Genomic DNA, 13,452 nt, shown 5'->3' with positions numbered 1-13,452 from the left:
ATTTTAGTTCTAGGCAGGTCCTCATCTTTTCATCTTTATTCTTGTGAAGTCTCTTCTTTATTTTTCCTTTTACAACTGTATTCTTGTCGTTTCTGGTGGAGGGTGTTATATTTAAGGCTTTCACCTTCTATGTATATACTTCTCCCACTCACTCTTGGTTTATCTCTCCTCAATGGTAGTTGTTCACTACTTTTGATTGTGTAAAATTTGGTCTTAGTCTCTCGTTAGGAGGAGTTCTTGGGTTAAGGTCTCCTTTGCTCTAGCCTACATTATCTCAATTTTCCCCTTAACCCCAACAATAAAATCGATTTCCCTGAATAGGTCAAGCCTTTTTTCAACTATACAAATTTTCCTTCATCTTTGAGTGTTTTTCAAGGCCTAATCTTATAGATTATTCTTTTTCTCCGTCTTACATGGTCAGACCAGTCCACCTTGGAAGTGGGAGGGGAAGAATAAATGACTCTCTTCCCTCCATCTCACGAGCCCAATAACTATTTTTTTGCACTTCACTCCTGAAATTAGGGTAGAGATTTGAGAGGATGAGAGGGAGGCTACGAAGAAAGAAAAATTATTACTTATGTTGAAGCGGAGGAGGAAGGTGGGGATTGGATATAGAGTCTCCATAATGGTAAAGAAGTTAGCAAACCTAGAATTGTCAACCTCTGAAGAAGAGGATGCTTACCTTAACACCATTCAAGTTTATTCGCCATATAAGTAGATGCTTTTCTTTGTTAGATTCTTATATAAATAGTGATAACAACAAGGCTACATTCATAGGTATAGATAGTAATATGTTTGACAAGAGAATATTAAGTAGACAAATAGTGAATTATCTTTTCATTTTTTGTCAACAAGATTAAATTGTGTGTGTGGATCTACCAAGGTCACCTAGAGGAATCAAAGATAAGTCCAAAGTTTCATATTAAATATAGATCTATCAAGTGCACTTAGAGGGATCAAGTCTAGAGTTCTAGAGTTAAGATAGATCTAAATTAGTACTCTTTCATTCCATAATGGATTTCGTCAAACCTTCCAATAAACTTCACCATAACAAATACTATAAGTTAAGCAATACATAGACCTGTAAATAAACCCATGAAATGGATAAATCAAACTTTTCTTACAAAAATTAAATTTTTAATTTTAATTACATTACATAATTTGCCATAACATTACATTACATAATTTGACATAGCATTATGTTACATAATTTGCCTAAAATTTTCACATTACATTACGTATGTAATTAATTACCTAATTTGACATAAAATTTCATTACATAATTTGGATGAAGTGAGAAAAACCATTTTCCTTATCTGGTCGGTAAAAAGACTTAATGTGGGAAGAAATGTGCTATCGTAATGAGAATCTTTTTTGCAACTGGTAAATCATTTTCGGATGAAATTGTGGGAACAAAAGTGAGAACCTTTTTGCAACTCGTAAATCATTTTCAGAAGAAAAATGAGACGGCTAATCATCAAATATGACTTTGCATCACACGCTAAGAAAACATCAGTAGTATCCCAGGTTTTGTAAGTTTTATAATAATTCATAATCAGAATAACCATGGGCATCGAATCATACAAATGTCAATTTGTCTATTTACAAATATTAATTGAATTAATTTACAATCAATAACCGTCACCGAAACGGTAAAACCGTCAATATACAGTATGATCTACCGTATCATATACAAAAAATTGTCCCCGCCTGTGCCAATGGATTATAATCTATACAGATCTATTTTACTACACACGACTTCTGGAAATTTGAAATCTCTTAAGCTGCAGGTGGTGCAGGCATTAAGTTGGGGTTTGTTGGCATCACAGCAAGGAATGAATTGGCAGCCACTCGTTCCAGATCATTGGATTTTCCGTCCGCCTCTGAAGTTGGATCTGGAATTGTAATAATGTCTCCTGATCCCGAGTGGTCAAGAGAGGGGTCATTGTATATATCCCACCATTTCTGCACCAACATCTTTATATCTTCTCGCTCCATATTTTCCTCCTTCCCACTGTACCTCCACGGCTTCGACCCCTGCACATGATACCCTGCATGCTCAGAACACCGATCTCGTCTTCCATATTGTTTCTATCGAAAATGCAATTGCAGAAATTTTGAGGAGGGAAAAGAAAGCTTACAGCAGCACAATAGTGGACAACTTTGACAGTGTCCAAGTCCACGTTCTGGGGATGTCGCCACAGCATGGCCAGAACCAGATTGTACACCAAGGGGATGGGCTTGTATACCTTCTCAAAAAACATGTTCAAGAAATCCTACAAAACAATATACATATACCACAATTTAGTGCTAAACGGAATCCACTAAACCAAACAAAATTTTAGATGAACCTGACTGAAATCGAGAGCAGATGCAGACCTGTTCTGCGAAGGGCGTTGGCACAGTGGCCATGAGAATTTCCAAAAGGCAGTCGAAGGTCAGCTGACTCGGCTCAAAAACGAACATTCCAGCATTGAAGTATGGAGAGGGACGTTGCCCTAATTCCACGGGCCACGACACCTTCTCCGGGCACTGCTGGCAGTATCCGATGTTGTACTGCGGAGTGTGACTCCATGTCTTCTCGCAGAAGCAATCCATGACGGCATAGAAATGTCCATCCCGCATGTCAAAGAGATGGTCAATGTTGTCAAAGACTTGGATGTCCGCGTCCAGATATACCATCTTGCTGTACTCCTCAAACTGCCCATCACTCAAAACAAAACAAGATTGTTAATAACTAACTATATTCGGGTTATATTTAGTAAAGATATTGTTGTTAAAATGTTATATGCATGATTTCAAATTTGCAAGAAATGAAAATACCTCCCAAATACGGAGTTTGGAGTAGTTAAGGACATAGTAAGGCATTGAAAATTGCACTTGATTCTCGGGGGGATGGATGGGTTGAATCTGGCGAACAATGCAACCCTGTCTTCGCAATTGGAGGCGATGATCCTCTGGAACATCGGGCAGCACAGCAACGACGAGAGGATATGCGCTCTTCACCTTGCGGAGACCCTTTGCAAGACCGACCACACCTTTCACATAGTCGCCACATCCCGCCAAGAAAGTCACGTACGCTCTGCACTTCTTCTTGGCCGCCGCAGCCTTTGCACCGAAGAGCTGATCTACAGCAGAAATTTCTGGATTCATGGTGAAAGACGGAGAATAGATATTCTGCACGTCGGAATTCAATAATCTGTTGGAAAGTAGAGGAACGAATTTGCAGAACAAGAGCGTATAAATGTAGTGTGTGTTTTGCCTCAATGGGAGCGTGTGTTTTATAGGCAAAAAGGTCGGCTGTAATGGATAAAGTAGGTCGAACACAACAATATCCAAAATGCAATAGCAAATAGAAAGCTGACAGCATAGCATATACGTGTCATTTCCTCCATGGTCTATGATAGATTCAGGGGTAAGGAGCGGAATTCGGTACGTCCCTCTGGTTCTCCGAAACTTCATAGTCCAAAAAAGGGCACAGTGGAATGGTTGGTATTCACCCGCGACACACACACAAACGCAGACTTTCGGGGAAGTTTACCCAAAGCAATGGCCGGTCGAGTTACGTTCTTGGTTTGGTGAAACTGCCATAGAATCTGGTTATTGAATGGAATATTCGAAATTGGACATTTAGTGGAGACTGGGCTGTCAATATTTAAGTGGACATTGTAACAATGCATTTCAAGGCGTCACAAACGGCACTAACTGCGCCGGTTGGTTTGTGAGTACGTGGAGTAGAGAGAGTGGTGGGATGAGAGTGTTTGACGTTGAGGACATTGCCAAGAGGTTTCTTATATTAAAAGTTACATAGGAGGAGGAGGTTCCTTATATTAAAAGTTACATTGAAAGTCAGGTTTCTTATTTTACAGGCCAAGGCTAGTGGGAGTGGGGCATATTTCGTGAAGAAATAGAGAGGACATTGGGAACAGGTGTATAGGAGTAGGATTGCTCGATTTTTTATTTTTAATTTTTTTTCCTTCCAGAAATAGAATTGCTCTTGACTTTGCTATGAGGGTGTTTTTAATTTTAAATTTGTTTGTCTAATATAATAAAATAGAGGTATATTTTTTTAGTATAATAAAAATAATTGGACCATAATGAAGAAAACTGTTTTTTAATAAAAAATATTGGTTTTTAAGAATTTGATTAGTAAAAGTGTTTGAAGTTTATTAGAGCGTTAAAATTAATTACAGAATTAATAGTCCATTACGTTGATATATCGGGTTTTTGTAATGGGAGGCAGTGTGAATCTCTATCCCGTCATAAAATCAAGCTTGGTAAGTAATGTCTCTCGTCACAAAATTCCGATGTTGTGGCTAGTTTTCAACTTTTATTTTATTTTATTTATCTATAGATTTATTTTATTTATCTTTTCATAAGTTATTGATCCGTATTCATTAATTTAATGTTATATAATGAATAATCTAATTCTTTATAATACTAAATTTCATTTAAATTAGGTCAATAAAAGAATAATTTTTTATTCATTATATTGTTTATTTCATAAACTTTTTATTCATTATATTGTTTATTTCATAAACAATTTTATGTATTTTTTCCAAAAAAAAAAACACTTTTAATATAAATAAATATTTTTAAATTTCATATTAAAATACCAATGATAACTTTTAGCCATAGTCTAACCAGATTCTTTTTTTTGAGAAAATCGTGGAAATTTCAGCATTATTTTAATAAAATCTGGTAGGGATTTTTGTAAATCCAGATTATAGTTGTTAAACTTCAAGATTTTAGGTGTCCCAAAAGTTTTTGATGGTACTGAATCTGCAATTCCTTTCGATAGACAACTCCCAACTTTTATGTGTGCATTTTAAAAATAAACATCAAGTTTAATTATCATTTAATATCGTATATGAATTCTGTTTTTATCTTAAAACATTTTATTAGATGATACTCTATGTCAAGTGTCCACATTCATGGTTATTAGGTTTATCAATCCAACAAAAATTAAAAATGTTTATTTAGATATTTAAAAATTAAAAATGTTTATTTAGACATTTAAAAATTATCATTAATAATATAAATGGTTTAATTAATTTTGTTTTTCAAAAAAAACTTCAATTTATAAATTTATAAATGTTGTCAATTGAGGCATTCAATAGAAATTGGCTGTCTTATTTATAAATATGTTGATTAATGATTTTATATATTAAATAAATTGTGTGTGTGTGTGTGTTTTTTTTAATAATAGTTTTTAGTGAGTTGATATGTTAAATCTCTATGTTAATGATTTTATATATTAAATAAATTGTGTTTTTTATTTTTATTTTTAAATAACAATTTTTAGATATTAGTTAGTTGATATGTTAAATGAGTTTTTCTATTTGTTTGTTTTTTACTGTGATTTTTATTAATTATTTTTTTTTTTCACTAGGAAAAAAATCGTAATTTCCATTAATTTTGAAAATTACATTTTGTAGATGCCGAAGCATTTCAAAGACAAGGCTATGAAGCCTGACAAAAGAAGGTTGACATAAGTGTCAAGTACAATGAAGAAGAAAAGAACTGTTGTAAAAATAAATCCAAGCTTGGAACTATGATGCCTGATAGAGGGAAGATCAAGTTTTCCTTCCCTTTTTCTTCTCTACCTTGCACCACTCGCCTTGAGCCGGATGCATGGGTATGAGTTGTAATGGGTTTTCCTCCTCGGGTCGTGGGATTTCCTTGTCGGATTCTGATGTGTCCAATTTGTGCTGCCTTTTGGTTCCACTGAGTTCCAATGTGTCTGAAGCCTGTTCCGGTTGCGATTCCATGGGCACTTGTGGAGATTGTTCTTGCGGTTCTGTTGGGCTGTTCTCATTGGGGGTGGGCATTTCCTCCTCGTCTTCTTCCTCTTCCTCAGGGTCTGGTGGGGGGAATGTCCACCCTTTTTTCTTCCCAGATTTCCTCCTTCTTTAGCTGTCCTTTTTGAATTCTGGGCAAGCATTTTGTAAGTGCCCTGTTTGCCGACATATTCTGCATCGGAAAGTTGTATTTTCATAATCTATTGTTTGCATCCAGCTGAGCTCTTTATGCTTCAGTGCTATGCGGTCCGGTAATCCTTTGCTGAGATCTACTTCCACGCAAATTCTTGCAAAAGTGTAGATTGCTTCTGCCACACGCTCTGTATCCATTTTAATATATCTGCCCAATGAGTTTCCGATGCATGCAATTGTCTTTTGATCCCAAAAATGTGCTGGGAGGTTATGTAGTCTGACCCATACAGGCACCCTGGAGACAATGTAGGTATTTGCATCAAAATCTGGGGTCCAAGGTGTGATGAAGAGTCCTGAAGATCCCCAAAACCACGGTCCCTCCTGAATTACTAGGGCCCTGACCTCTTCGGATGGAAGTTTGACAATAAAAAAGCCTTTGGAGCAGAGCATGATCTCACTATTAAGAGACCATCTTGTGTAAATCCAGTGAAATAACTCCATGGGTTTTGGCCAAAAGCCATTGAAACGACAAATGAGAGCTTGTCTTTCGTATATGTTACGTACCTCCTCTGCTTCTGCTGTATCTATTGTTAATTCAGGTGTGTAGTTCAGTTGATCCACGATATATGCATTTGGTGCTGTAGGTGTTGTGCCAGCCTGTTGTGGGACTGTAGGTGTAGGTTTTCCCCCTTGGAGAATATGCTTATATGATGTTCCTTCACTTTTGTGCTGCTGCAGTGGATCTGGGCTGTGTTTAGCATTAGTTCCGTTGCCCCCTTCTGTTTATTTCCGTGGTCCATTGGCTGCTGCACCTCCCCGGAGCCTCATATTGACAATAATGTTAGATCCTGGCTTAATGTTGTAGTGGCCAATTTCCCAGTGATCTTGTATCGCTCTGCCTTCGGAGAGAAGATGTTGATATCCTTCCGGGAGGCCAATGTGATTGGCAATGTTTTTCTTTAGTTTTGTGACTTTATCTGAAGCTTGAACCCAGATTAGGGTTGATTTCCCAGAGGGGGGCTTTATAAAGATTTGGAAGCTTGGATCTGCTATGGTTGCCGCTATGGAAAAAGAGGGATCTATTCTCCTCATTTCTGTATTCTGGCTATCATCCTGCCGTATAGCCCCTTCTGAAATCTGGGGGATCAGATTGGTGAAGAGTATCTGTTCAGGACCCTTCCCCTCTGCCAAAACAGGTTTCTTGAAAGCGCAGTGTGTTGGGTGGCTGAGATTTTCCGCATCCCGAATCGGATAGCGTTTCGTAGGCCAGAGTTCATGGACATTTGGATCTTGCCGTTTCCTTTGTTTGTTGGGTAGATCTAGCCCAGATCTGGTCTGTTTGTGTCTGATCTCAGCAGGAGGGGGCAGATCCGCCACATGCAGCCAGCCTCCGTTGGTTTTAGCGCTAGATCCGGTGGAGAAACTAACCTCATCTTCAGATCTTGTATTTTTCAGTTCAGTAACATGCCTTGTAATGGAATCATGTGTACCATTACGTTTCCCGTTGCGTCTGTCAGAGAACTTCGCCGTGCCTGCCTTCGTATCAAGCCCTCGACAGCCATTGCCAACGGCTTGAGTGTTCCTCTGCATTTGGGCGAAAAAGCAATGTCTGGTGCCCGTGTTAAAAACGTATCCCGGGCGCCGTAATCCAGCCAACTTAAATCGGCCTGACGTCGATGTATTGGAGCCGATCATCAATTTCCTGCTTCCAAAGCCGACTGTCGCAAGGCTGGTGTTGTTTGCCATGGCCGCCGGCCCTCAACAACTCTCAACTTCAAAAGTTTTCCTGTCTAGATTATGTCAATTTTTATTAATTATTTTTAGTTTTAAAATTGTTAAATTCTTTTATAAAATTAAGATTAATAAAAATAATCTACTTTATAACACACTTTTTTTATAGTATTTTTTTACCTTAATTATCATATTTTTAATACTACACAATTATAAAATTTTATTTTATTTTTGTAACATATTATTAGAAATTTGATTATAAAAATATCACTTCAAACATTTTAAACACGGGATAAATTCTATCATATGACATGCCTCCGGACAAATTTGCCTTCTGACAAATTTTATATATATATTACAATGACCTTATCCCTACTCGAGCTTTCCAAACGGTTATTGTTACGAACGTTTGTAGCTATGTGCCTTTAGTTTTGAAGTTGTAATGGGAAATGATAAATTCCTTTTACAGGAAATATATAAAATCAGCAGTGTCATGAAATTCGGGTAGACTTTTTTTCATGACTTCTTCTTTCTTTTTTCTAAGGAAGAATCAGTGTTGTTGAGTTCAAACAAATTTTCTCGCTTAATATTTTGTAAAATTTTATGTTATGGTAATGTTTTGTTACATCACATTATAAGCTTCTAATATTTATTATTTATAGATGTATATAGAATTAAACAATTAAATTATATTTTTTTAGAGAGAAAAAGCATAATGTATTATATTGAGACAATATAACAGATATCAGATCAGTACAAATGTAAAGCTATAACAAGCTGCGGAGGATTGTTTCCCCTTGAAACATAAACCTGGGATGTGTCCCTCCGAGAAAGAAGAAAAACAAAAAATAATCTGAGCATATACACATCTCATATAAGGAGCGCTGCAGAAATCATGAACCATATGCAGATACAGATATGAGGTCCTGTTACCATAGATAGATAAGAAATATATACATCATACAAGTACGATGAAGGAGGCAGAAAAAGGAGAAATAAACAATAGATCAGGAAAAGACCAGAAGAGATTAAGCACCTGGGAGAGAGAAGTCCTGTATGATAAAGGATTTCTCATCCAAAATTACCTCCATGGACCATGAGCTTGATTCTAACAGAATACCCTTCTTTGACAAGCTGTCCGCTTGCTGGTTGAGTTCTCTGTAGATGTGTTGGATAGAGCATTCCTTTACAAGACCCCAATAAAACATGATCCTGTCCATCCATCCTGTGAGGTGAGAACTCCTGATAAGGCACTTCCCATTGACATGATCGATCATTACTTTGGAATCCCCAAAAATTGAGATGGATTGAATATCAAGAAAAATGCAAAAAGCGAGAAGACCCACTAGAGCCCTTGCCTCAGCCATGCTTTTTGAGTCCCTTCCTCCATTCCAAGATATAAGATATTGAAGATTCTCATCCATAATAATATGGAACCCACATCCACAAGAATCTTGCTGTGCGGCACCATCAAAAAACGCCCTAGGGGACCTTGAGAGAAGATCTAGCTATAGATTTCTGTTAACATTTTCCAGTTTGGGTGGCTTTGTCGGCACAGAGTCATAGATGGCAATGATTTGTTGAATTATATCCTTGAGAGGCAGTTTCATATCTTTGAAAATTATGTTGTTCCTCCATTTCCACGCGCACCATAAGACAATGATAATAAAAGGCCTCCATGACTCTCTCTATCCGCTCCACCATAAGAAAGTTGTGTGCGTAGAAACATGAGAAACTATAGGGAAACCATATAAAGAAGCCAGAGCATGCCATATATTCTGTAGAGAAAGGCATTGGAAAAACATATGAAAGTTGGTTTCCTCGGCCGATTCACACATTAAGCATTTGCTCGGCCCGTGCCAATTTCTTTTTTTTTAGATTTTCCCAGGAAAGATTTTTATTGTGGAACACCAACCAAGAAAATAGAATTAATTTAGGAGGACAGCCTATTTTCCAGAAAACTAATGGAAACATGAAATCAGTGTTTATGGACTTTTGGTCCATCAAATCTTTATAAATATCCTTTACACACACCTGAAGATTTGCCTTGGGCGTCTTCCACATAAGGTAATCATGCGGCCTGGACTTGTGAAATCCGCAGCTACTCAAAGCATCCCTGACAGAATTCCATTGTCTTCCCAGGATCTCTGACATACCTAGATCGATAGCTTCCTTCCAGAGAGGAATAGGACCTTGCCATGCTTGTATGAGCTTGTCCCATGTAAAATTAGCATGAAAAAAGATTAGAAGCCTTTCGGGAATGATTATACTTTCTCGCCCGCTCATAATGGGATCTATACCAATAAGGATTTTGCTGCCAGTTTGTAAACTCCAATAAAGATTCTTAAGAAAATAGTGCTCTATTTTGCGAAAACTGAGCCATATAGCTGATCCATACCTGGCTCCGATCCTTCCAATTCTGAACCAGTGTTCCATGTCTTTGCCTTTCATGTATTTTTTTTTTATAGTAAAGCTCCAAGGCCCTTCCTCGAAGATTCCTCTCCATAGGGATTTGCACAAGAGTGCTTTCCCAAATGATCTCAAATCCATTAAACCCCATCCTCCTGAAGCTTTTGGCAGAGAGATCTTCTCCAGACTAGTAAGATGATATTTTCTCTGTTCAGATTTGCCTCCCCAAATAAAATTTGCAGTAATCCTGTTCATTTTCTGGATTATACTTGCAGGAAGATAAAATATGTGTGCCCAGTATACGGCAAGCTGCGATAGAACTGCTTGGGATAGAATTATCCTTCCTGCCAGCGATAGAGACTTGAATTCCCAGGCAGAGATATTTTTATAGTACCTATCAATTAGCCATTGCCAATCCGTTTTAGAGTAACCTTTAGCCTTTAGCTGAAAACCCAAATATTTGACACCCTCCTTGATTGACCTCGTCTCTACCCCAAACAGACCCGAGATCCATATCACTGTTTCCATATTGACATCATTGTGGAAAAGAATAGATTTTGACTTGTTGATTTGTAATCCAGTAGCGTTTTGGAACCTATATAGAATGTCATTTAGACAAATCCACGAGAGTCTGCAGAGCATTACAAAAATGAGCACATCGTCCACAAACAGATTGTGCGATATGTAGTTGTTCCTGCATATTTTCACTGGCTTGCACCTGTTTTCAGAGACTGCCCTGTTTATATGAATGCTTAAAGAATTCATTGCAAGGATAAACAAAAGAGGGGAGAGGGGGCACCCTTGACGCAGCCCCCTTTCAGCTAGAAAAAAAGGAGAGGGGATCCCATTTATGATGACAACATAGTTCACGTTCTCTACGCATGCCATGATCCAGCTTATGGCATTTGATCTCAGGCCAATCTTGGCTAATAAGCATCTAATAAACCCCCAATCTAAGCAATCATATGCTTTTTGTAAATCAATTTTCAGAATGGCAGCTTCTGTTTTGTTTGAGAACATAGAAAACAAGCTTTCTTGAGTATTTGCGACCGCATCCAAAATATTTCTTCCCTTTAAAAAAGCATGTTGATCCCTTGTTAGGAAAGAGGCCAATGTTTCCTTTATCCTTTCCGCAATAATTTTTGAAATGATTTTGTATGTTATATTGCATAAAGATATCGACCTATAATCCTGAAAGGAGACCGCATCCGTTTTCTTTGGAATAAGAGCTATCTGAGTGGATGTTGTAATTTGATGTATGCTACCAGAAATTCTTGCTGCTTCCACCATCCTCAACAAGTCTTTTTTGATGATGTCAAAAAAATGGATGAAGAACTCTATTGTCCAGCCGTCCGGGCCAGGACATTTATCCTTCTTGAAAGTCTTCATAACACCTAAAAGTTCTTCCTCTGTTATGGGCTGAAAGAGGCGCTCATTCTTCTCGTCATCAAACATTTGTGGAACCTGATCAATACCCCATAAAATATCCTAAAATCTGCACTCTTCTCTCCTTTTATATTGGTCTCTAAAATGCCTCACAGCTTCCTTTGTGATTTCTTGTTGTGAGAAGAGGAATCCCCCCCGACCATCACTGATTTTCCATATGGTATTTCTTTTGCGCTTGGAATTAGCAAACTTGTGGAAAATTTTTGTGTTCCTGTCGCCTTCCTTGAGCCAGATCGCCCTACTCTTGAGCCTCCAAAAAGCCTCTTCCTGCTTCAGCAAGTTGTGTTTTTTCCTTTCAAGGTCATTTATGCGGCATCTCATGCTAAAAGGGAGTGAATGAGCGGCCAACGCTTTGGATAAACTGTCCAATTCCTTCTGAGTTTCTTTGAGGGCCAATTTGTCTCCCTGTCTTTTTTTAATCTGCCATTCTTTTACTACCCTTCTTATAGAGGATAATTTGTCTCTGAAGGTCATAAATGGGGGCATCATATCATTTGCAGACAATTCCTTCCATGTATCTGATATGACTTCATTGAAATCTGGCGCTTCCAGCCATGATCTGTTGAATTTAAATGGATACCCCTTCTTAAAGCCCTTATCCCTCCATCCAAGATAAATCGGCCTATGGTCGGATATGAACACGTTTTCAATTGATGAATAAGGCATGCCCATTTTATCAATAATGCTACAGTGAACAATAAATCTATCAATCCTCTTAGCGATGAATGCCTTCTCTATTCTTCCATTGTCCCATGTAGGCATCATTTTGGATGGAGTAATATCCACGAGATTCATATGCAAGAGTTCCAAATTTATGCGGTTAGCAAGCGGGTCATGTTTTCTGCAATTTCCCCATCGTTCCTCTGGGCTTAGAGTTACATTGAGGTCTCTTGCAATCATCAGAGAGTTAATATCAAAAATCTCTGAGGCAAATTTTTTTCCCAGAAAGGAATTTTGTTCTTATAAGGAGCATAGATGTTCAGAATGTTAATGGGACAGTCTCTTCCTCTGATGGATGCTGAGACTAAAATGCCCGCAAAGCATTTAAAAGCTTTGGCTCTAATCCAGACAGGGTCCCATAGGACCGCCAGCCCACCCGAAAGACCCTTAGCTTCCGATGCCACCATGTGCCATGAGGGAAACATTTTCCTAAAGTAGGAGATGGACACGTGCTTGCTATACATAGTTTCCTGAATCAAAATAATTTTTGGCTGAGCTGAGTGAAATAATTCTTTAACGCCAAAAATTTGAGGTCTGCCCCCAAACCTCTTATATTCATAGAAATGACGAAGGTCATTTGGGAAGATTTTCAGCCACGCTTGCTCTAAGAGGCTATATTTCTGACATGTCGAAAATGGGAACGTTTACAAGAGATAGGTTCCTCATACCTTTGTCTGTATCCTTTGACGACCCTCTAAAATGTCTGCTACCTCCTTTGACCTTCTTTCTCACCGTTATATTTTTAGCAGAATTTGGGCTTATGAGGATAGGAGAAGGATTATTCTGTTTATGGATGGTTAAGGGCTCCAACTCCAGGGACTTCTTACTTAAAAGTCAGTCTAATTTGCTATCATACACATTTGCAGGAGACGAGTGAGGGGAATTAAGAGGGGTTGGGGATACCATCAGTTCTTTGTCTTTCTCTGATGGAGTTTTCCTGGGAGTCGGCGAGGATGATGAGATGAAAATGGTTTGAGATCCCACTGTAAAGTCATTGAAGGGCTGCATGATTGGGGGGGGGGGGGAACAGTAAAACTTTATCATCAATCGGTTCCGGTGGAGGCTTGCTTAGAAGAGATTGAGACTTATTAACAGTATTGCAACCCTTCTTTGATGAGCTTTCAGGCTTGTTGCCGGTGCCTTGTGAGTGTTCCTGAGAGAGATACCGCGGGGGAGTAATGAGACTGTTTTCCAAGTTTTCCAAATTTTCCTG

The 13,452-nt window shown here is 38.2% G+C and overlaps 2 protein-coding genes across 3 annotated transcripts; both read right to left on the bottom strand.

Annotated features, from left to right (window-relative positions):
• Positions 1-1,574: 1,574 nt before the first annotated feature.
• Positions 1,575-3,240, bottom strand: LOC149156479 (galactinol synthase 4-like). 2 transcript variants are annotated; one of them, XM_089444206.1, is made up of 4 exons: positions 2,824-3,240; positions 2,380-2,700; positions 2,142-2,276; positions 1,575-2,037 (listed from the first exon to the last, which is right to left on the bottom strand). In XM_089444206.1, the coding sequence occupies exons 1-4, from the start codon at positions 3,151-3,153 to the stop codon at positions 1,780-1,782; spliced, it is 1,044 nt and encodes a 347-aa protein (XP_089300332.1). In that variant the 5' UTR covers positions 3,154-3,240; the 3' UTR covers positions 1,575-1,779. The 2 variants fall into 2 exon arrangements, with proteins under 2 accessions (XP_089300332.1, XP_089300333.1); XM_089444207.1 differs by having other exon boundaries at positions 1,832-2,051.
• Positions 3,241-8,692: 5,452 nt separating this feature from the next.
• LOC149156478 (uncharacterized) lies at positions 8,693-12,419 on the bottom strand. Its single transcript, XM_089444766.1, has 3 exons — positions 11,781-12,419; positions 9,699-11,537; positions 8,693-9,121 (listed from the first exon to the last, which is right to left on the bottom strand). The coding sequence occupies exons 1-3, from the start codon at positions 12,417-12,419 to the stop codon at positions 8,693-8,695; spliced, it is 2,907 nt and encodes a 968-aa protein (XP_089300892.1).
• Between the last annotated feature and the right edge of the window lie 1,033 nt (positions 12,420-13,452).

The sequence above is a fragment of the Pinus tabuliformis genome, chromosome 9 (genome assembly GCF_031772625.1).
Source record: "Pinus tabuliformis cultivar Carrire ecotype Pingquan chromosome 9, CPIR1, whole genome shotgun sequence".
NCBI classification, from domain to species: domain Eukaryota; kingdom Viridiplantae; phylum Streptophyta; class Pinopsida; order Pinales; family Pinaceae; genus Pinus; species Pinus tabuliformis.
This window is presented reverse-complemented; position numbering and strand designations above follow the sequence as displayed.